Raw genomic sequence first — 24,100 nt, 5'->3', positions numbered from 1 at the left:
CCATGTCACAACTACAATACACCACAAATGCCGAACCTGCAACGCTTTCGCAGTCGTCTGACGGACGGTGCCCAGGCAATCCCAACAGGAATTCCTTTAGCCCAACCAAGCGCAGCTTTTGCTGCGTCTTATTGGCAGGCACCCAAACCAAAGTGAAAGCACCTTACCTCTTCTCCTGGGGACGCTGTGAGCAGCGCAGACGGTCGCGGCCGATGGGCTCCCCGAGAATCCCTCGGTGCCGGCTGGAGCAGGATCAGGTCGCGAGCTCGCTCAGCAGCACTCACAAGGTCCCATCTGGGGCACCAAAATGTTAGAGTTCAGGAACACACATCATCACACAATGATTATATGAAGGTGCTTTATTGAAGAGCTCTGGGTGTCAGGGGTACACAGACCCAAATCTGACCCATCTTGCTTTTGAGTTGAACATGTTTTATACTCTATCGTTATACAACTTAGATATTAATTATTAAACTTACATTGTTCTATTGTATGCATTGTTTTTACCCAAGCATGGATTTCTCGTGATCCCACCTCAGCCCCCTAACAATGTTCCTCATGTTCTTTAAACAATAATTATATCTAATCACATCTAACAATTGTATCATTTATCATATATTGATTACACAGATGCAGTTTCACATGATCTTTAGCAAGCACAAGGCCTAACATTTCCCCGGGCCTACTTTTCCCAGGGCTTGCCAAGCCTAAATTCTTTCTGAGTTCCTGAATTTCCTAAGATTTTAAAGCATCTTACGATCAACTCCAGACACAAAGAGTCTTGCCTGAACAGTCAGAGAGCTACATCTATTTTTAATTTTAACTTTTATAAATTTTTCCAGAGCCTGCTGGCTGTGTTCAAGGTTTTCTCCCTATTTCCTCCCTAGTGCACATTCTCCAGAAACTCTGCTTTTACATCCTTTTGCATTGATTAAAGTTACCTGCAACGACCAGTCAATCCAAACCCTGGGAAAACTCGAACTTAAATGTGTACCTAGGCAAAATATTTACCTCCCACATCTGAAGCCATGAGCTGCCAAGTACTGTCCCCACTGTCATACCCTGTCCCCTGGAGGTGTGCTGATGCCATTTCAAAGCGGTTGCCAATGAAAACAAGTTTGAATATTTTGGTAATTTCCACACTGGCATTCAAATCCTTGACTAGAAAAATCACAAGTCAAGATTTCTAGGATTCTTCCATACCAAAGCTGTCATTCTCACCCTGGATTTTAGAGTGTCTGAGCAGTCAGACAAGGTTTTAGTTTTAGACCCTACAGACAAAGTCCCTGCTGTTTGGCGATCCCATTCCATCAGCATATAGTCCTGATGATTCCTTTAGGCAGGAGCAGCAAAGGCAAGAATGAGCCAAACAAGCTGCTCCTGTGTTCTCATGTCCTGCACAGCAGTAACTGGGAGTTCAAGAATGGATTCAGGAGACAACGGGTGCACAGGGAGCCACCAAGACTTTGGGATGCTGAAATGGACCAGCCTGGTGCCTCTGCCCGGGCTGCACCGCGCTGAGCTCCAACTGGACAATCTAACAATGGTTGAATGGACACACCATGGGCCACTGGAGACTCCTACTCCTAGTTCTGTGAGCTACACTATTCACCTGTCATTCACCAGATGATATTTTCATCTTTGCTTGAAATCCAGGAGAGGAAAAGGTCAACATGGAAAAGTGTTCTCCCAATTCTAGTGACACCTTCTGCCTGCACACCACCTGTGCCCATGGCAGTGTGCTTGGAGACTGGATGATGTTGATGATACTTTGCAACACCAAGTGCTCAGGGATTCTGGGATTGCCCAAGTGGAGAGCAAAACTGAGCCGTGTAAGTCCCTGCTTTTTTTCAGCACATGCTGCTTCTTCCATTGTTCCAAGCAAGTCCAGGATTTGGTTTCATGTGTCTTTAAGGTGCCTGGACAGAAGAGAGGGAGGGCAGCTGCAGCACAGGCCTCCTGCCCCATCAGACTCTCTCTCTCTCTCTCTCTCTCTTTCTCAGGATGGTGCCAGTGCCTCTGCCTTGGGACACCTGAGTGTGGAAGGCGAGCTCGCCCTCAAGCACGGCCATCCAAGTCAGTCACGGGCACAGGCTGCAGCTGAAGCTGGCAAGCGTTGTTGTAAGGCTGCAAGTGAAGAGAAAGCCATTGTGGCCAACTCTGCTGAAGCCTTTTGCCAAAGCAAAGGCAATTGTGCCCACAGCCTCCCCCTGTTTGGCACCCGGCTGCTGCGGACGCCGCAGTGCGCAGGTGCCGACGTTGGGGCTGCTGCTGTTCCTGGGCACACTCTGCTGCTGTTTCTGTGGGCTCCAGAGCTGCTTGGGCAGCAGCCACTGGGCAGCCCTGCTGGAGGAGACATCGCCACCCTCCCCATGGTGGCAGCAGCTCTGTGGGCCCCGAGCTCTGCGTCAGGGGGGCCTCGGTCACAGCAGCGTGGCCTGGGCAGCCGCGAGGGCCCGGGCTGGCCGCCAGCCCTGCCTCTGCCCACTGCCCCTTCCTGGAGGCACCCAGTGGCCGTGGCCTGGCAGCACTCCCTGCCCTCCATGTCCCCAGCCAGCCCAGCCTGGGCACCTCGGGCTGTCCCCACCCTCCCGCTGGGGTGGTGTCCCAGCCTCCAGGCCTTCTGCTGCAGGCCTGGGAGACATTTTGGGGAAGCACCGGAGCAGCCGGGTGTCAGGGAAGAGGCGGCTGCCCGGGGGCTGCTTATGGCCTCTGACACCCAATTCCTCAGGGCTTTCCACCACCCCGGCTCCTCCAGGGCCTTCTGTCCCCTTGGAACCTCCTGCCACCCACTCCCTCACACATCCCCCTCGTGCCTTCCCACTGCCTTGTCCCGTCTGGGCCTCCGCAGCCCCTCATCCCTTCACAGCCTCCCAGCACCCCGTGCCCTCAGGGGCTCCCCCAGCCTGGCCCGGCAGCAGCGCCGCAGCCCCACAGGAGCTCCAGCAGCTCCTCAGCCATCACGGCAGCAACACACGGGCAGCAGGACACAGATGGCGCTTCCTGCCTGCCACAGGGCTTGTGGCTTCAGCACAACCACCAAAGGCCAAGGGGCTTCTGGCCATTTCCCCTGCACCACTGCACGCCCCGGCAGGTTGCTGAGCACAAGAACCCTTTTCCCTCTCTTCCCCTATGCCCCACACAACCTGGGCAGCAAAAGAAAGGTCTTGGGACTCTTGTGGTTTATAACATATCCTATATTATTTACATACTAGATGGAAACGAAACGAAGAAAAGAATAATCTCTATGAAAAAAAAAATAACAGATGGCCCATGTGGCCCCAGAAGATAGAGCCTCTCAGCCCTAACATATCCTATATTATGTACATACTAAAAAGAAAAAAATAGAAGAAAACAATCCTTATGAAATAAAAACTCCCGGCTGGCCCAGGTGGCCCCAGCAAACAGAACGTCCCAGATCAGCGCTGAGCACATCTCCAGCAGCGCAGCCAGCCCAGGCCCGACAGACGAGGCCGTGTCCTCCATGCCCTGAGGAATTGATCGTGCACCCTCTGGAGGATGGAATATCGGGCACTCTGGATGGCCCGGAGGACATACAGCGTCTCAAGTGCCAGGTCTGACACGGCACCGCTTCTGTCCTCCGTCAGGCGTTCGAGGGCTGCAAGAGAGACAAACAGAGCCACGCTCAGACCCCAGAGCTGCGGGGGCCCAGCGAGAGCCCCCTGCCAGGGCCATGCCAGCCAGCTCTTGCCTTGGCCAGGAGGGAGCAGGGACCAAGGGGGTCAGCCCGAAGCTGCTGGCCACAAATGCCCCACGTGGTCCTGAAATCTCACTGTGCTATGCCCACGCCGCCCCTCATCGGCACAGGGAGCAGAGCCCTCCACAGCCTGGCCAGGGCTTGCAGCTGCCCCCGACAGCCACTGCTGTCAGCCCGCTGCCCTGGCTCACCTCTGCACAACACCTGGAGCTCTGCGTGCTGCCCCCTCAGCTGCTCCCCGGCCATCCCTGAGAACACAGAGCCTGTCAGGGTCCCAGCAGCACAGCTCCCTGCCAGCGGCGCTGCCAGCCCTGTGGCCACAGGGCCTCTTGCCCCGGCAGGGCTCAGCCCGGGCCCTTGCCGCATCCTGACTCAGCCCAAGGGCACGGCTGCCAGAGGCCGGCAGCAGCAGCCCCGAGGGCAGCCGGGGCTCCAGGGCGCCGGGCCCGGGTGCCGCTGCCGGGGCAGCAGCCGGGGCTGGGGCCGAGCTGCGGCGGGGCGGGGAGGGAGCCCGGGCTCGGGACTCACCGATGACCCTGATGGCCGTCGCTCGCAGGGTCTCCTGTGGGTCCTGCAGGTACTGCAGGGCCCGGCGCAGGTGCTCGGCCAAGGGGATCCTGTGGTCTGCCAGCTGGAGAGAGCGGCAGGAGGGAAGGGTTGGCGCGGGCTCTGCCCCTCGGCCGGGCGCTGCTGCCTGCGGCCAGTCCCGGCCTCCCGTGCCCGGCCAGCCCTGAGGCCCGGCCAGCAGCTGCTGGCGCCGGGCTCTGGAGGGGGCAGAGGGCCGGCTGCTGCCCGGGGAGCCGCGGTGCCGGCCCGGCCCGCAGCCCCGCTGGGCTGGGGCTCCATCGGCACCCGGTTCGGGGCCACAGGCGGCTGGAGAAGAAGCCGTGCGGCCCCCGGCTGCAGCAGTGGGCAGGGGCACAGCTGCCAGCCCCACACACCGACCACCGGGGCCAGGGGGCTTCTGTAGCTTGAGGCTGGGACTTCCAGGCTGTCCTTACCACGAGCTTGGCAAACTTCCACAGCTTCTCCTTCCTCACAGCTTTCTCCAGGTCTGGCCTCTTCAGGAAGTCAGCCGCGCGAAGGAGCGTTGTCCGAGAGGCCTGGGGAGCAGCAGAGAGCCGCAAATGGCCCCACAAGGCAGGGCACAGGAGTGTCCCAGTGCCAAGGGCTGGAGGAGGCTGCAGCCTGCAAGCCTGCGTCAGGGCAGGAGGCAGCTGAGCCCCCTGCCAAGGCGCAGCAGCAGCCCAGGAGTCCTCACCTCTGCCACATGCCGATTCTCATCTTGGCAGTGGAAAAAGAGTGGGAGCAGGCTCTGGTACACTCGTTCCTTCAGGGGCTTTCTTCCTTCTTCTTTTGCCGAAGACATCACTCTTTGAAGGAGAGACATGGAGAGCAGCTGCACGTGGCTATCAGGCTGTATGAAAGGAAGGAAGGAAAAATGACCTTATCATTGGCTTCTTATGGCCCACATCGGCACAGGTCTGCAAATGCACAGGGCACAAAGTGTCCGGGCAGCAGGCAGTGGCCGTGGCTGGGGCACAGAGCCTTACATTGTCCAGGAGTTTCAGGAGCGGCTCAGCCAGCTGCAGGGCCCTGCGCCAGGATATTGGGGTGTCTTCTTTCAGGAAAATATGGCTCAGAAGAGCAGTGCTCATCCTGGCCACGTCACTGTCCAAGTCCCACAGGAGGTGCACTAGTCTTCCTGTCAGGCTCTGAATTCTTTCGGCCTGTGCAGAACACAAGGGTGTGAAAGCCCGGGCAGCTGCCGCAGGGCCCAGAGGCCAAAGGGCTGTCCCAAAGCACTCGGGCAGCTGAAGCAGGAGGCAGGAGAGCTGCGAGGAGCTGCCTCAGCGCGCAAGGCAAAGGCCAGCCAAGGCCAAGTGACAGCATTGCCCAGCCTCATGCTGCCCACACGGCTTCAGCTGCTGCCCCCTTCTCACCATGGAGGGACGGTCCTTTAGCAGGAGGAGAGCCCTGAGCACCTGGTGATGCATCTCTGTGGAATTGTACCACAGGTACTTATACAAGATGTCCATTAGGCTGTCACCACAGTCACTCAAGTCCAGGCAATCTAGGAGCTGAAAGGCACAGGGCAGTGAGAGGGGAGCCGGCCGGCAGGAGCCTGGAAGTGCGCAGGGCTGGGTTCAGGCAGCAGCACAGGGCGCAGGTGCCGTCCCAGGCAGCTGTGGCTTTGCCAGGGGACAGGGCTGGCAGGGAGCTGAGCGAGGTAGTGCTGGCCATCAGGCTCACCTCCACAAGGAATGCCATGGCAGAGACATCCCAGAGTGGCAACGGTTTGCTGAGCACCTCAAGCAGGTAGCTTAAGATGCTTTTGCACAAGTGGATGGATGCACGGCGCATTACCCTGGAAGGCGGAAAATGGCAGAAAGAGTCTCAGCAAGGGTGCGGAGGACTGATGGACACAGTTGTCCTATTGCCCCAGCACCCTGTGAGGCGATTAGGGCCCTTGAGATGTGGCTGCTCCAGGACAGGTTCCTCTCGCAGCCTTTTGCAGTCTCCTTGGCCATCCCTCGCTGACGAGGCCCTCAGGCCCATGGCCACGGGGACTGTGGGGGGCATCCCGGGCAGGGGGCACAAATGCCAGAGGCAGTGGGGAGAAGGGGGGCTCACCTGGCCAGCAGACCCACGGCATAGTGGTGGGTGTCAGCACAGAGCAGCGTGTCCCAGCCACGCTTGCGTTCCATTGCCACCACCACATGCTCCAAGTGGAGACTGCAGAGCAGGGCCTTCAGGGTCTGCACTGCAAACCTGTGTGCACAGCAAAGCCCAGGTGACGCTGGGAGCGCTGGCTCCGAGGCTGGGGAAGTGGCAGGGACAGGAGGAGTGGCATGGAGCACCTGTTGGGGCTGGTGGAGAGGCCGTGTTGCTCCTGGCATTCCTTCCAGAAGGTATGGACGTCCTCTGTCATATACAAAGTACTGAAGTACGTTTGGAAGAGCAGATGCACGAAGAGGCGGGGGAAATAGACTGTGAGGATCTGTGGGCAACAGGGCCCCTGGAGGATCTTCCACATCACCAGAGTTGCCTGCAGAGGACAAAGCAGCCCGAGACAGCGCTCAGTGCCGGGGCGTCCGTGTGGCAGGGCCTGAGCGTGGCAGGGAGAGGCCGGGGCAGACGCAGGGGGAGCAGCGGGCCTGGTGGCCCTGAAGCTGCCCCTAGGCCAGGTTTGTGGCCAGTGCCTGAAGCAGGGAGATGCAGTGGGGGAAGGAGGCAACAGAGCTGCTGGAGAGGCGGCCGGCCTTGCAGTGAGCAAAGGCCAGCTCCAGAAACTCACAGTCAGGGAAAAGACAGCCGTCTTGTCCCCATCAGAGGTGCCCAGGTTTTTCTGCGGCCAGCTCCCCACCACATTGATGAGGAGCGGTGTCACTTCCTCTGAAATCCAGGGCGAGAGCAAGATGGTCGTCCACATGGCCATAGCAGCTCTGCGGGGTCAGACACAGCACCGTGGGCTGGGCAGCAGCGGGGAGCTGAGCTGGCCGCCAGCTCTGCCTGTGCCCACTGCCCCTGAGCAGCAGCAGCAGCCAGGCAGCCCAGCCCTGTGGGGACAGGCCCCTGAGGGGCAGGCTGGCAGCACGGCAGCGGGCTCGGGGGCCGACTTTGTAGCAGGGCTGGCAAAGGGAGCAGCCAGAGGGCCCTGCAAGTCTGTGTTGCTCACAGCCCTGGGCCGGGCTGTACAGGGTGATGGGCTGGGGAGCCCTGAGGCCTTGGGCCAGCTGGGCCCCATACCTGTCACACGTTGGGGCCACCCGCAGGAGAGTGATGGCCACATCATCGGGCTCTGCCTCGGCCACTTGCATCAGGGCCCAGTCCATCCTGTGCTCAGCAGCCTCATTGGCCATGAGCCACTGGTGGATGTACCTCACCACGCCGGGCACCTGGAGAAGGCACAGGGAGACTTGGAATGCTAGCAGAGGGAGTCAGCAATGTGCCCAGCTTCTTCCCCAGACAAGTGCTTCTCTTCCAGCCCACTGCCATGGCCTCAAAAGCTTCAAGTGAGCAGCAGGCGTGGCTTGGGAAAGCCAAGCAATTGCTGGAGGATCAAAGGCTGGCCACAGGCTGCTTACTTGCTCTGGATTGAAAAGAGCTGACTCTACAAGCAGATCCAGCTGGGCAGCGCTGCTCTGTTCTGCCAAGACCTCTGAGGATGCTTTGACCTCAGTGTCCATGGGACTGGTCTCTTCCTTGCCAATTCTCGTGATGAATTGGTAAAGAAACTGTAGGAGAAGGGCAGGAAGGCAGGGAAGTTGCATGGAGTGCTCCAAGTGCAGTGCTGGGCTGAGCAGTGCCAGCAGGCCCAGCACAGGTGGGGATGGCTGCAGGTACCTGCGCTGCTCTGCGGAAGCGGCCACGGGCGGTGTCCTGCTCTTGTGTGCCGTCCATGGCTGCATCTGGCAAAGAGCAGCCAGAGCTGAGGGGCTGCGGGAGAGGCCGGAGAGCACAGCCCAGCCCTGCGTTCCCCAGGCAGGGACAGTCCCGCGGATACCCCAGGGGATGCAGCACGGCCACTGCTGCGGGGGCAGCCCCAGCCCCTTTTTTGTGCTGTCCATGGGTGTGTGTCCACAGGACAGTGTGGGATGGGATGAGATGGGATGCAATGGGATGGGATGGGGCCAAGATGGCCGCAGGCACCAGCCCTGTGGCCCAGCTCTGCCACTCACCCTCCTCCAGCGGCTGCAACTGCTGCACCTCTTCGGTCTCTGGTGCTGGGGCAGCTCCAGGGCCTTCTTCCTCGACCTCCTCCGCCTCCTCCTCCACCCAGGCCAGCTTGGGCACTCTTGGGGGTCGCTGCTCCCTATCTTCTTTCGGACTCTCCCATCCTTTCCATAGGAACAGCAACAGGGGATGGCATGGCATGGAATGGGATGGGGCCAAGCTGGCAACAGGCACTAGCCCTAAGGCCGAGCTCTGCAACTCACCCTCCTGTGGTGCCTGGAACTCCTGCACCTCTTCAGACTCCTGTGCCAGGACAGCTCCAGAGCCTTCTTCTTCCTCCTCCTCAAGCCAGGCCAACTTGGGCACTCTTGGGGGTCGCTGCTCCATGGCAGTGACTGGATTTATGGCTGCTTGCAGGAGAGATGGCTCAGAAAAGCTCGGAGTCAGCAAGTCCTGCAGTCGTGCCTGGAAGGCACCTGCAAGACTCAAGTCCTGGCAAGATTGCAAGACAGCGAGTCCTGCACTTGGGTCTTGAGGGCTCCTGCCACAAGGACAGGAGGCTCCTCAACAGGGATTGTGGTCTGGTCTCAAGGGCAGAGACTGCAGGGATTGGCGACACGTCGGCAAAGCTCCGGGTCACCAAGTCCCACGGTCTGCCCTCAAGAGAACCTTAAGAAGGAAGCCTCGGGAAGGCCACAAGTCAGCAAGACCTGTGGTCTGGCCTCGAGGTCACCTGTAGGAACAGTGCTTCAGAAAAGCTCCAGGTCCGACACAAAGGAGTGCGCTGTGCGGGGGCTCCTCACAGCACCGCTCTGGCGCGTCCTGACCCGTCGCGTGCACCGAGCACTGTGGCGTGGCCCTGTCACCGCCAGCTCCTATGTCAGCATGTGTCACAAAGGGCCCATTGACATCTGCTCCCGTTGCCACCATCCCACGGTGACCGTGCTGCAGCGTGTCACAAAGGGGCCTTGCACACCCTGCCCTCCGCCCTGGGGCCGCCCCCATCCCCCCCCCAAGTGGCACAGCTTGGAAGGAATCCCTTGCCCAAAGTGTCTAAGACAGCGTGACGGGATCTTTAGGAACAGCTTGTTAGAAATGAAATGGAGTCAAATTTATCAATAAGAATTTTATTGAAAACTTTGCAAAATTTACTCATGGAAATGTCTCAGTGTTGAGAGACAGGTGTCTGCTAGGGAGGGCAGGAGCCTCCCTTGGAATGAAAAATGTAGACCCCCTCCCTCCGAATTATGATAATCCTGAAATCAAGGGGCTCTCAGGCAGAGATCTGGGGATAGGAATAACAGTTCTTTACTAGTATTTATAACCAGGCAAACAAACAACAATAACTACAGCGTTAGCAAGAAAACAGAACCAGGAATCCCGTGACAGCTTTCTGGGCTGAGACGGGAAAGGATGGAGGAGAGGCTTTGTTTCACAAACCGCCTCGGGTTGACAGTCAGTGCTGGTGCTCCTGCAGGGCTCTGAGGAACACTCAGCTGGAACAGCAGGGATGAGCTGAGATCCCGGGCCAGTGGCTGAGGTGGATCAGCAGCTCCGTGGCGGTGGCTGGCACTGCCACACGTCCCGGCAGGACAGGGGGTGTGAGGCCACCAACGAAGAGGGAAGAAGGAGAAGAAGCAGCAGCTCCATCTGGGTGATGGCGAAATTCCCTTCTCCCCACCACAACAGCTCTGTACCCAAAGTGTTCTTCTCCGAAACTGAAGAAGCCACCAAACTGTCCCCACCCTCCCCTTTTCCTGCCCCCTTCCCCCCCTGGGCCCAGCCAAACTCTTTGTTTTTCCTCAAGCACCCACCAGGTACCCGCAGTTAAGTTTTCCCTGCAAGTCATGAGTAAAAATTCCACAGGCAAGCCAGAACTAAATAGAAAATAAATAACACCTAACCCCCAACACCTGTAAGTTGTATCTTGAGAGTCAGCCAGGATCTTTGTTTGCCAGAAACACCTCTGAAGTTTAATCAAGGCATTAGTCATCAAAATTATTTTGAAAATTTAAAGATCAAAGTAGCCAAAATACTCAATGTAACTAATTGCTGGGTATGTTCTCAGCTCAGGTTGGGAGGAATGGGGTTCCCTCGGAGGGCTCACCCTGTGGGGTGGCCAAAACTCTGTCAATGGGCTCTGACTCGTAACGGATCCAGTGCAGGGACACTCAGAGAAAACTGTGCTGTGGAACACAGGAATGCAATTATCAGTTTTACAGGATTGACTGAGATTTCCCTTCCGGAGAAACCAAGCCCTGTTCTAGTTGGAGGCCACAATGTGAAAGGATTTCTGTGCTTTACCATCACAAGCTTACTCATTCTTTTTCCTCACTCTCATTCATGTTAGGAACAATAATTCTGTTGTCCATGGAGCTGGCACCTTTTGAATTCCAGAATAATGTCCCCAAGGTCCTTTGCTGTTCAGCTTTACCGCGCTGTCTGTGGCTAACAAGGCTTGCTGGGGTCCTTTTCCCTTCGGCTGGAGAGGTGCTGGGTCCCAGTCCCTGAGGGACAGCCAGGCTCCTGGTTGGAATTGGTGTGGAAGTCCCTCAGGGTCACATCAGCCTTCACATGGAGCCCCGTGGATCTGAGCATTTTCCAAAGGGGCCGTTGGGGCAAACAGGGAGATTTGGTCTGGCAGGGTCTGTAAAACAATATCCCATCCCATCGACTTGTTCTGGCAGAGAACACTTGGCTGCAGGGACATATTCCCATTGTTCCTGCCCAGGTCTCAGGATTCCAACAGTGTTGTCTTTGTCCAGAGATGTTCCTTCAGCTGGCTTGGGAGGGCCATTTGGCCTCTGGACCCACACTCTGGCTCCTTTATTAGGACTGCTGGATTCATATCTTTTATCTCCTCAAATGGAGGTGATTTGAGGTGGATGTCCTTTTTTTACAATTGTTTTTAAAACTGCAATATTGATAACTGTATTACCCTGCATTGTGGTGGAAAACCAAATCTTGTTCATTATTGTTTAACAGACTTACTTCAATTTCTCCTTGATAATCTGCATCAATTCCTCCTCCCATGACATGAACCCTTTGCAACGCCAAGCTCCAGTGAGCAGTTATCAAACCAAAGTGTCCTGGAGGAATCTGAATTCTTATTCCTGCATTGTAAACTCTCATTTGCTTCTGATTTCTCCTAATGAATTCCAGTGCATGAAGGTCCAGCCCTGCAGCCTCTGGGCTGGCCCTGGCAGGGGCCATCACAGCCAGAACAATTTCCCAGGCAGTCCAAGTCTCACTGTCCATGGCTGTGTTTGCAAATTGGGTGCAGCCGTGCACACCCAGGGGTTTCCATTTCCCAGTGGGCCCATTGTTAAGGGCATGGAGCCCATCTGGGAGATGGGTTCTCCACCGGGACAGGTTCCCATCTCCTCATTTTATCAACTGCTCTATTAACAGCCTCTTCAGCCATGGAACCAATCCTGCCATTTGTGGATAGTGTGGTACATGAAAAACCCAGCAGTTTTAATCTCTGTATTTTTCCCAGGAACAGACAAAGCATTCCACATCACAGCATCAGCAAACCATATAAAAACAGCCAACTTCACCCCTTCCTCCTTTATTCTGTGTATACAATTCACAAAGTTTACCATTGACATTTGGGCCTTTGCTAGTCCTTTTTTGTAGGGTATTTAGTGTTACAGTGAGCAACCAAAGCTCACAAATTAGTATTGTCAACATTATTTCACATTATCAATTTTTAATTTTGGATATAAATATATATTATTGATTATTATTATTATCATTATTATAATTATTACTATTATTATCATTATTGCTATCATTATCATCATCATCATTGTTGTTTTTGTTGTTTCACTTGCACAAACAAACCTGAGCTCAAGACTAAAACCTGCTGTACCTTCACATGGGAGCATTCCAAAAACAATTGTTCCTTCTCTTGGTGCTGTTTCCAATGTGCTGTTAACAAAATCCATCCTCATCTTCCCAAACCCACAAGTTCTTTTCCTTTTTCCACATGCAATTTTTGGCTGCATTCTAAGACTGATTTACTAAAATATGGATATGGTCTAGTATCACTATCCAACTGAGACAGACAAAGACTCTTGAACTGGTTTAGGGTTAAAAAGTGTATGATTATTAGCAGCGCTGGGCCCATGTGTCAGATCACCCCTTAATACACACGGCCCCGAATACTGGTGAATACAGGCTTTTTATTTCCAGAAATATGGAACACAAATGCATATTCATAACCCCGTTGCCACCCACACTCTGCTTCCTATGCTAATTAGGAAAAAAGCAATTAAGCATGCGTAGTTTGTTCCTTGAAATGGGTTGGTGGTCCTTTTATGAGGAGGGGTGAGAGAAGGGAGGGAAGGGATATGGCTCTTCCTCCTTCTGACCTTTCTACCTTTTCAATGCAAAGTGACAAATGGACCCTTGGCTGGGCTCCTAGTTTCATGTCTTCCAGGAGTTTCTGATTTGCAATTCTCTTCTGTTCTTCAAGTTCCTTACCAGATTCATTGCTTCTCATTATAAGCCCAGCTGAACAAGCATAGAGTTGACAGACAATTAGTTATTAGCCAATGATTAACCTCTAATTTTAGCAAAGCTTCTCTAGCTCCCTTTAATTTTAGCAAGGCACATCTATTTATTTTATTTAGATTTAGCAAGGCTTCTTTCTAATTAAGGCCTCAGCTTCTCTAAAATCTTAAATTCTTCAAAGTTTATGTCTCAGAGTTTTGACTGCTTTAAGGATCCAATGGAACCTCCATAGCCCCTGGCACCCCCAGAGTTCTGGCTGAGATGAAAAGATGAATGGGGAAATAAAGAAACACCTTCTGAAGCTGGTGATAGAAACTAAGATGCCGGCTCTTGCCACTGGCTTGGGCAAGAAGAAGGGCCAGACCCAGTGGGGATACTCAATTATCTCCCTTTGAACTGATGTTTAGAATTCCTTATCCTGGTAATCCTCAGCCTTGAGAATTACCTGGGGGTAGGGATAAAGGATATCTATTGGAAACAATATGTAGCCTGGATAGTGTCTCTTGTAAAAGCTCTTTGACAAGAAGCTCAGCTAGCACAGAGCCTGCCTTTAGACTTTGCTGTTCACAACATCCAGCCAGGAGATTGAGTCCTAGTGAAGGAGTAGAGAGAAGCAGCAGCAGCAGCAGCAGCAAAGTAGTGTAGACCTGTGCAAGTGTTGCTGAGCACAGAAACAGCCGTCAGGAGAGCTGAACACGGGTAGAGCCATCCCTCTCGAGTCAAGGTCTCTAAGGCCCCAGAAATTCAGACATCTCAGCTAGAGGAGAAGCTCGGCAGGCTGCCACTGATGCTCCACAAGAGGGGACTGGAGCAGTAGCCAGGCCATCAACATCAGGGGAAGCCCCATGTGCCTCCCACAGCCTGGCTGCTGAAATAGTTTGTGTGGGCATCCCTTCTTGCAAATCTCCAGTCATTAGAGGCCAATCCTCACTGTCATTGTTTTCTTTATGTTAAAGCTCTTTCTGTGCCTTCACTCGCCTCTACAGGTCGTGTAAAGACAACATGAAAGTAAAAGTTAAGTTAGGAAATTAAATTACACCATTAAAATGTCTGCCTTAATAATCTTACCTTGATATTGTCAGCCACTTGAAGTTGAAACCAAAAGTAGAAAAGTAATTTTTAACCATAAGAGAAGAAGTAGCAAATCCTTTTACCTGAAAAATTGTGAAGTCTGTGGAAGGCCAGGAAGATCTGAAGACTGGCCGTGGCTGCCCAGCACAGTCAAACCTAAACAACGAGTTAAGTCCATAATAAACAAGATTTTGAGATGAAGAACGAAGTCTATGGTGGCTTCATTCTTCTGAAAAAAGCATTTATTGTCTAAATAGAACAAGAAGCACATACGTGGGAAAAAGCATTTCTGACCAGACTTTAGGTTCAGAGTGTTAGACCCCCAGCTTCCCTCCTTATAATTGTTTCAGATATCAAGGCAAATAGAATCAAATGTTTGTTAAGTTCACTACCAGCAGCTAAGCAAGGTGTTCCTTCCATAATTACCAAAAAGATTTTGAAGGCTATAAAGCAGAGGGGAAAGAGAAGGTTTTTTGGAGCCCTTATTTTTAAGCTGCCCCCAAAACAATTCCACAAGCAGGACACGTGTTGTCCACGACAATCAGTAGAAGTAGCAACACTGAAACAAAACTCAAATCCTTTGTAATAGGTTCTGGTCCAGATCCAACAAAACAGATTTAAATGGAACTGCAGGTAGAAGCTTCGTGTGAGAGCTTAGAAATGCAAACACTGTCAGCAGAAGAAGGGAGAGTGGGGCAAATTAAATGATAGCTAAAAGGTGGTGAAACAAATTACAAAAGCAATGGGAAAGTTAACTCATGTATCAGTCCAAACATGGAAAGAATGAGAATAAGATATGTTTTCGTGGTTATCTAGTAAACTGTGGGTTTAAGAAATGCTTTTCTTGTGCTGTAGCAACTCTTATCTTTTAGCATGCATGATCCCTTGCTTAGTACAATTTCTTAAACGTGTGCTAAAAAGGATGCAGGTAGTAGCCATAGCTACTAATCCAGGAATAGCTACAAAAGGACAGAAATTGATGTCACTGCAAATAATTGCAAAACAAAAAAAAAAATCGAGGAATAGGAAATAAAGTCAATGATAACTAAAGTTTGTAAAGACAATTAGTAAGAAATTTTTTTTAAAAAGAGAGGTTGAGAGGAATGAGAGATTTGTCTTTAGAAACAAGCTGTGGGTCTGCTGGTAAATAAAACTAGCACTGAGAGATAAAAGAAACAATGGGAAGGATTCCTCTGATTGATGAATGGAAGAAAGATATTTGCCTTTACAAACAAACTGTAAGTTCGCTGATAAATGAAATTTGATATTGAAAGATGAAAGAAACAATGGGGGAAAACCATAAATTCCATAAGAATTAAAAATGAAGAAGGAGGGTTATACATTAGAGGGGAATCTTAGGTATCAGGCAGTCCGGGGAGTCTGGACCTCTCAAGTACCTCAGCCAGTGGGGAAAGAGACAGGGACGTGGCTGGGAAATTCGGATAAAAAGGAGGCTGTGTCCTCCAAAAATTTGAGAGACCCCAGGAGAATGGCCCATGGCCTCTCCCTTTATTCAAATCAAGTAAAAGGACTCCTCTGTCTCCTTTTTAGACATAAACCTCTGGTGTTTGTAGATGAATTTTCCTGACAAGGCCAACAACAGACTGGAATGGAAAAATCAGCATCAGAAACCTGTGAGATGGAAAACTTTTGGATGTTTGAGATAAAAAATGTGGACTAAAAATCTCTATGGCAAAGAACAACCTTTCTCACAAGGATTACTGTAGAAAAAGTGATGCAGGTTTTGGAATGACAGCCAGTGCCCTCAGCAAAGACAATTCCCTGTCCTGTGGGCTCCATAAACCACACGTGAACGTGGCACTCATCCTGATTAATCCCAAAGCACTTCTCTGCAAGAAGCACTAGAGAAGTGCATGGGGCAAGAGTTCTGCAAGTGCCAGGTTCTCGTGCAGCAGAAAAGTTGTAAAATCTGAAAGATTCTAGCAACCACAAAAAATCCATCATTTATGGCTTGTAAATATTTCAGTGAATCTCAGTTACTTCTGGGTAAAATCAAACACCAAGTAAGTTTCATAACAAAATCCCAGTTTGTCTGTTCCTGTTTGTGGCAGAGGATGAGGTTACAAGCTGGCCAGCTGAAGAAGCCAAGGAAAATCTCCACTTCCCTGTCATATTTTCCTACTGACACAGGAATGAAGACCAAGAATTTGGCTCAATGGAGGGGTAAAACCAGAGGATGGGTGAGGTTTTGCATCCTAAGACTTCCTTTGCTAGAGTACAAAGAGTTTAGCTGTGCGTGGATCTCCTTGCTAAACCTCTTTGTTTCCAAACTCCATTCCTCCATGGCAGAACTGAACAAGCTCCGTATGTCAGAGCTTCAAGTTCCAAGCTGTGTGCTGAGTTAATTGTAATGGATCCATTAGCAGTGCGTGGGGTTGCTGCCATGAGGAGCTCAGGTGGCTTCTTGAGATGAGAATCAATGTGCCCTTTGTCCCAGCTCCATGTGTCCTGGGACAGCCCTGGCTCCACGGGAGCACACGGAGTGTTCTCGTGCCATTTCTAAATGAAAATTGAACCTCCTCAAGAAGCCAGGCCAAAGTCTCTAGACAGCAGTCACAAAAAGGAATTTAGGCAGTTTGCTGGGTGTTGATCTAACAGTTACCACCTTCCCAAAGTCCAGGCTCCACTAAACAAGGCTCTTTCCTCTGTCAGCAGCCTTGCACTTGGTTGTGTTTGATACACGTACAGAAGAAGAAAAAGCCACTTGCACTGTGGAAACTTGAGCTGCAGCTGTGCAGTAAGTTGTGCTCAGTAGCTGACCAGCTGATTTAATTCTGAGTGGGTATTAGACAGAAGATACTACAATAAAATTTCACAGGACAGCTATCAAGTATCCAAAAAATGCAGTATTCTGTTGTTTTCTACTTCCAATATTGCCAGCAAAGAGCTTAAGGAAGAAAGGTATTTACCAACCAGCACAAAAGAAAAAAAATAAAAATGAAAAAAGGATTTTAAAGGATATCACAGCAATGGCAACCAGGCATTTTCCAGCTTTGCAGGATATCAGTTCATAGTCAATCTAAACGAGCCAGCATATGTCTAGCAAGAAAGAAATCACACTTCATGTGTGTTCCTAAACCCAAGCTTTGCTATATCAAACATGGATGGTATCATCTTCCAGCTCTCAATAGATGTGTCATAATTTATATATAAACAAAATCTCGTGCATAAAAATATTTCATAGATTAGTAAAGTAGATAGATAGATAGATAGATAGATAGATAGATAGATAGATAGATAGATAGATAGGTAGAGAAAGAAAAATAGTTTGACATGGCAGATAGAGATATTTGAATGCACTTGCCTGTATAACTTTGTACATAAAGGGATGGGGAAGTGAGAGGTTATTCTTTTCCACACATGGAAAACCCTCTTTTTTCCAGTAGAATCAGCTTCCTCCCTCAATGACCACCAGGCTCCCTGAAGACCCCACCAAGAAGGCCCTGTGATCCCCATGGCCTGTGCATGCAGCACTTCAAGAAAGCAATGCCTGTCTCTTAATATTACAGGGGTGTTCAAGAGATTTATTCCCAACCTTTGGTGACAAGGTGAACAAACTGAAGTCAGTTACTGTAAAAGGCCTGCACAAGCACCACCACAAATCACAGCCAAAAGTAGCAGGTCCCACACAGTGTCCCACAATCATGGCCCAAGCGGCCACAGATCCTCCTTCAACCCCGGCTGCATTGCAGTCCCACTGAGCACCAAGAAGAAAAGGGCCTTTGTGAGAGCAAGCAAACTTAACCCTCTTCCAGGACACAAATTCAGAGGGCAAAAAATTGAAAAACCCCACAGCATCAGCCACACTTCCCAATGAGAAGGGTTGGAACTCTCTGCCCCTCCAGACTTCCCCAGCAGGTTTACAAAGGGAACTGGGATCTAAGCTGTGCCCTCCAAACCAAGAGAGCCAGCCTCCCTTCAGGGTGAGAAGCCATGGCCTCAGTTCCAGCCCCGGGTGCCTCCTGTGCCCCAGAGAATGGCTGTGGCTGTAAATGTGTGTTTGGCCGCAGCACAGGGCCAGGGTGAAGCTCGGCAGCCTCATCAGAGCCCACGGCCACAGCCCTTCCCTGCCGGGGCCCTCACCTGGCCCGGCCCGGCCCGGCCCGAGCAGCCCGGACTGGCCTCAAGGGATGGGCTCTGCCTGCCCGCTGTGCCCACAGGCGGGGCCCAAGGGCTCGCAAGAGGCTTCCTCCCAGCTCTGCAAAACCTCAGCCAAGAGTGTCCCCTTTGCTGTGCTGAGAAGAGGAAAAAACCCTCTCAATTTAACCCCGCTGCACACCTCATGGGGGATCCCTGCACACCTTAGCAGAGAGCCCAAATTAGCCCTGGGTGCCTCATGAGGTGCAGGCCCAGGTGATGCCACTGAAGGAAATGTGCCCTCACAACCCAGGGACGCTCAGCATGGGCTCCCCCAGCCCCTCGTGGCCCCACCACTGGTCATGGCAGCCCCTGCCTGGCTCCTGCCTGCCCACACTGTGGGCACCCCTGGCTGCTCCTGGACATGGAGCTCAGCCAGGGCTGGTGCCATGAGGGCTTTGCTGGTGGTACCAGCCAGACACTGAGGTGAAAGCTCCATCTCTTTATTTGAACAAAAACCATAGGCCAAGCCCTGCTCTGGTGGACAGGGGCTGCCCAATTTCAGTCCTGGCCAGGGACCAGGGCCAGGGGGCTCAGGGGCAGAGGCTCTCACTTTGCAGGTGTGGGTCTTGGGACGCCCTCAAGACGGGGATGGAGCCGCAGCAGAGCAGAGGAAGACAGAGGTGAAGAGTGGGGATGAGAGGTCAGCTTCTCGGTGATTAAAGTCTTTGGCTGCTCTTCTGAAGGTGCAGAGGTGCTCCTGTGGAGAGAGGAGGTGGCTGAGGCCCCCAGCTGCCGCTGGCACGCAGGGACCCTCCTGCACAGCAGGGCCCAGAGCGGCCAAGGCTCCCCAGCACGGCTGGAGCTGCTGGCACAGCTTGGCCCAGCTGGACAGCTGCCCCTCAAGGCCCCGGCGAGCAGGGGATGGCTCTGGGCAGGGTCCCTGGCCAGGAGCGGGCCCCAGAGCGCCTCTGCCTTTCAAGGGCAATCTCATTCCCGCTCTTTCTCCTGCCCACCTTGCTTTGCCTCTGCCCGCTGCTCCTGGGGCTGCTCTTGGCCAGGCAGCCTCAGTGGGAGCCAGCACTGGCTGCAGCCCCAGCGGGCTCCCCAGGACAAGGCCCAGCAATTAAGAGGCCAATGAAAGCCCTGGGCAGCAGCAGAACTCTTGGCAGAGTTATTTGGGCAACTAAGGACTAGCCACAAGTGCACAGCAGCCTCACTGGGAGTGCTTCCCGACTGCTTGAGGCCGAGATCAGCAAAATACTCACCGTTTTCTCTTCCAGCAATACCAGATTCCAGCATAGCACATCATCAGGAAAAGTGCTCCACCAGCCACAATGGCCATTAACTTAGTCAAACCATGTGTTCCCTGGTAGAAAACTCTTCTCATGCTCTCCCAGATCTTCTGAGCATGTCTTGTGGTGCCGGCTGCATCTGTGGGAGCAATGGGCAGCGTGAGCCTGTGCTGTGCTCCACTGCTGAGCTGGCAGCACGCTGGATACGGCCAGGACGTTCTCTGTTTCCCCCAGAGCTGGGGCCTGCAGGCACCTTGCCACCCCTTGGCACAAGACTGCTCAAGCCCTTGAGCTTGCATGGCACAATTTCTCTGTGCTGTGCTGGTCTTGTCCAGGCAATACTTTGCAAAAACATGGATAAGGATCAGGAAAATGCCCAGGCTTTTGAAGCTGCTCCATGGCCCTCCATCCTCCAAACAGCCCCTACACCTGACCTACCCTGAGACCGGGAAATTGCAGGGGATCTCAGGGTGTGCATGGCCTGTGCTGCTGTTTGGGCTCCCTGTCAGCTGATGCCAAACGCCTTCCTGCAGAGGCTGGGGAGAAGCTGCAGCCAGGCCAGGCTGGGAAAAAGCCTTGCAGGCCAGGAAAGCAGCAGTGGAGCAGCGAGGCTGCCATGGATCCCTTCCCGCTGTGCTGGGCATGGCGTGTCCAGATGTGCAGAGAAAGCCCCCGGCTGCTGAGTCTCAGGAGAAGGCTGAGGGACATGGACCCACCACGGCATCTCTCCAGATCACTCAGGATTATGTCCAGATGTTTGAATTCCTCCATTGGTCTCCCAGAAGGAAAGGCTTTGACCTACCCTCATCATCTTCCTCATTATCAGGCTCAGTAACTGATACGGACTGGGAATCCAGATCATCTTCATCATCAAGTTCATCTGCAAAGAAAGGCAGGGCAGAACAGCTCCCGTGACACTGCTGAAAATTCTCCTTCAGGCTGGAGTGGCAGTGAGTGCACCTGGGTGACTGGTGCCCTCCAAGGCACTCCCTCATCTCTGCCTTGCACTCCGGAGCAGGAGCAGGGGGACCACGTGCCTGCAGTGGGCCCACACTGGGATGGAAAGAGCCCCTTGCATGGCAGTCAGGAGAGAAAGGACTCCCTGGAGCTGCCAGCAGCTCTGAACTGAGCCCCAGGCAGGGCCAGGGCTTGGCAGCAGCAGTGGGAGCAGCTCAGGCTCCCTGGGGCTGGCAAAGGAGCCACACAAGGCACAGCCCTGGGGCACAGCCCTGGGCCTGGCCCCTTCCCTCTCTGCTCCTCTCCGTGGCTGCACAGAGCACATGGAAGGAGACACTGGCATTGCACACGGGAAGAAAATTGACAGCTAAATGCTCCTTCCTCCCACTGACAGCAATGCTGTGGGATCACTCAGGGCTCCAGAAGGGAGCAGGGCGACATTTCCAGAATCCATCAACCTTCAGACTCTTAAGGGAAATGGAACGTGAGAGTGCTCTTGCCACATTGACACTGATTATTCTGTGTGGAAAGGGACATAGAGAACTTGCCTCCAGCGTCTGGCAAGGTCTTCAAACCACCATTAACCAGCACTTTCAGATAATCCATGTCATGGTCCCAGTCTAGAAGGCAGCACACATCAGAACCATTCCATGGTGTGCTGAGATCCCCTTCTGCCTTAGGGAACTGGGCACTGCGAGGGGTTTGGGTAAGGCTGTGGGAGCCAGATGTCAATGGACATGGCCAAAGCTGCAGAGGGGCCTGGGGAGCTCTGGGCTGGCTCTGGTTACTCTCAATACCCTTTCCATGCTCTGTGCAACATCCCTGAAGGGCAGGCACAGCCAAGCAGCAGAGATGGCAGCTCAAGCCTCAGCAGGGCTCAGGCCCAGAGGCACAGCAATTACCTCCTGTGACTGTGCCTGGCATGGCCTCCCTTCCTGCAGCAGAGGCTGCCCATGGGCCACTGCTTCCTCCGGGAAACGCCGCCTTCAGCAGAGCTTTTTGATCGTTCTCTGGAGAAAGGAAAAGGCACAGGTGGATCAGATGGAACTGAGAGTAAAAGGTCTTAAAATCTTAGAAAATCTGGGGACTTAGAAAGTTGGGTTTGGAAAGACGTGGGACAAGTAGGCCCTGGAAATGTTAGGCCTTGTGCTTGCTAAAGATCATGTGAAACTGCACCTGTGGAATCAATATATGATAAATGATAGAATTGTTAGATGTGATTAGATATAATTATTGTTTAAAGAACATGAGGAACAATGTTAGGAAGCTGGGGGGGATCACGAGAAATCCATGCTTGGGCAAAAACAATGCATACAATAGAACAATGTAAGTTTAATTGTTAATATCTAAGTTGTATAACGATAGAGTATAAAACATGTTCAGCTCAAAAGCAAGATGGGTCAGATTTGGGTCTGTGTACCCCTGACACCCAGAGCTCTTCAATAAAGCACCTTCATATAATCATTCTGTGATGATGTGTGTTCCTGAGCACTAATTTCATCAGATTTTACTGGAATTTTGTGGATTTCTCTTGAATTTTGTGGACATTTGTGGACATTGTGTGGGATATTTCCAGAATTTGGTAGAGTTTTGAGAAGATTTAGGGAATTTTGTGGGATTTTTTTCTGGAATTTTGAGGGGCTTTTCAAAAATTTTTTGGGGTATTGAGGAGATTTATGGAATTTTGTGGGATTTTTCTGGAATTTTGAGGGGCTTTTCAGGAGTTTTGTGGGATATTGAAGAGATTTTTTGGGATGTTTCTGGAAATTTGTGGGATTTTTGTAAGATTTTGAGGAGACTGGAAGAATTTTGAAGGATTTTTCTTAGATTTTGAGGGAATTGGTGAAGATTTTGTGGCATGTTTCTGGAATTTGGCAGGGTTTTGAGAAGATTTAGGGAATTTTGTGGGATTTTTCATGAATTTTGTGGACATTTGTGGACATTTTGTGGGATGTTCCTGGAATTTTGAAGGGTTTTGAGAAGATTTAGGGATATTTTTTTATTCCTCTGTAATTTTTGGGATTTTGCTGGAATGTTGTGGAATTTTATGGAATGTTTTAGAATTTTCTGGAATTTTGTGGGATTTTGAAAAGAGTTGAAGAATTTTGAGGTATTTTTCTTAGATTTTGTGTTAATTTGTAAAGATTTTGTGGGATGTTTCCTGACTTTCGTGAAGTTTTGAGAAAATTTAAAAAATTTTTTGGGATTTTTCTGGTATTGTGTGGGGCTTTTTTTGAATTTTGTGGAAATTTGTGGACACTTTGTGGGATGTTTGTGGAATTTTGTGGGATATTGAGAAGATTTAGGGAATTTTGTGGCATTTTCCTGGAATTTTGAGGATTTCTCTTGAATTTTGTGGGATTTGGAAGAGACTTAAAGAATTTTGAGGAATTTTTCTTAGATTTTGTGGAAATTGGTAGAGATTTTGTAAGATGTTGCAGGAATTTGGTTGGGTTTTGAGAAGATTTAGGGAATTTTGTGGGATTTTTCTGGAATTTTGTGGAAATTTGTGGACATTTTGTTGGATGTTTCTGAAATTTTGTGGGATATTGAGGTGATTTATTGAATTTTTTTGGATTATATTGGAATTTTGTGGAATTTATCTGGAATTTTGTGGGATATTGAGGAGATTTTGTGGGATGTTTCTGGAATTTTATGGGATTTTTGTGTGATTTTTGTGGATTTTGAAGAGACTTGAAGAATTTTGAGGAATTTTTCTTAGATTTTGTGGGAATTAGAGATTTTGTTGGATGTTTCAGAAATTTGGTAGGGTTTTGAGAAGCCTTCGGGAATTTTGTGGGATTTTTCTTGAATTTTGCAGAAATTTGTGGGATGTTTCTGGTATTTTGTGGGATATTTGTTGTCTTTTAAGCAAGGCAGACACCCTGGTTCCAGGAACAGCACGGTGGCCAGCATCTTTGGCCACTCGGTCCATTACCCACGACACCAATGTGATGGATGGCAGAATGGCGTTTATTGCTGGAGAATTTGACATTTTATAACCGAGGGTCACTATGTCAGTCCCATCTGCTTTCATCACAGCCAGGTGCTGTTGGCCAATTGCAGGGAGCATTACCATACTCTGTGGAGGAGGGGGGGTTACTATCTTTCCGTTACATCCCGATATCTTCCGAGCGCTGGGCCTTAGCTTCCACACAACATCCCACAAAATATCCACAAATGTCCACCAAATTCAAGAAAAATCCCACAAAATTCACTAAATCTCCTCAATATCCCACAAAGTTCCGGAAACATACCACAAAATTCAACAGAAATTCTACAAAATTCAAAAAACATCATACAAAATTCTGGAAAAGCCCCACAAAATTCCAGAAAAATCCAACAAAAATCCCTAAATCCCCTCAAAACCCAACCAAACTCCTGCAACATCTCACGAAATCTCCACCAATTCCCACAAAATCTAAGAAAAATCCCACAAAATTCTTCAAGTCTCCTCTAAATGCCACAAAATTCTAGAGAAACTCCACAAAATTCCAGGAAAATCCCACAAATTTCCAAGAAAATGTCAAAATATTCCTTAAACCTTCTCAAAATTCTTTCAAATTCATGAAACATCCGACAAAATCTCCAATTCCCACAAAATCTAAGAAATATTCCGCAAAATTCTAGAGAAATTCCACAAAATTGCAGAAGAATCCCACAAAATTCCTTAAATCTCCGCAAAATATTACCAAATTCCAGAGACATTCCATAAAATGTCCACAAATGTCCACAAACTTCAAGAAAAATCCCACAAAATTCCATA

The 24,100-nt window shown here is 51.0% G+C and overlaps 1 protein-coding gene across 1 annotated transcript; it reads right to left on the bottom strand.

The window, feature by feature from the left end:
• Positions 1-3,180: 3,180 nt before the first annotated feature.
• Positions 3,181-6,484, bottom strand: LOC147646597 (maestro heat-like repeat-containing protein family member 7). Its single transcript, XM_086873283.1, has 9 exons — positions 6,353-6,484; positions 5,972-6,086; positions 5,662-5,799; positions 5,272-5,448; positions 4,980-5,135; positions 4,720-4,821; positions 4,247-4,349; positions 3,910-3,966; positions 3,181-3,619 (listed from the first exon to the last, which is right to left on the bottom strand). The coding sequence occupies exons 1-9, from the start codon at positions 6,424-6,426 to the stop codon at positions 3,420-3,422; spliced, it is 1,122 nt and encodes a 373-aa protein (XP_086729409.1). The 5' UTR covers positions 6,427-6,484; the 3' UTR covers positions 3,181-3,419.
• Positions 6,485-24,100: the final 17,616 nt, after the last annotated feature.

Source organism: Cyanistes caeruleus, unplaced genomic scaffold, assembly GCF_971803275.1.
Source record: "Cyanistes caeruleus unplaced genomic scaffold, bCyaCae1.hap1.1 HAP1_SCAFFOLD_91, whole genome shotgun sequence".
Taxonomy (NCBI): Eukaryota; Metazoa; Chordata; class Aves; order Passeriformes; family Paridae; genus Cyanistes; species Cyanistes caeruleus.
The sequence above is the reverse complement of the archived record's forward strand: the minus strand, read 5'-3'. Positions and strand labels throughout refer to the sequence as shown.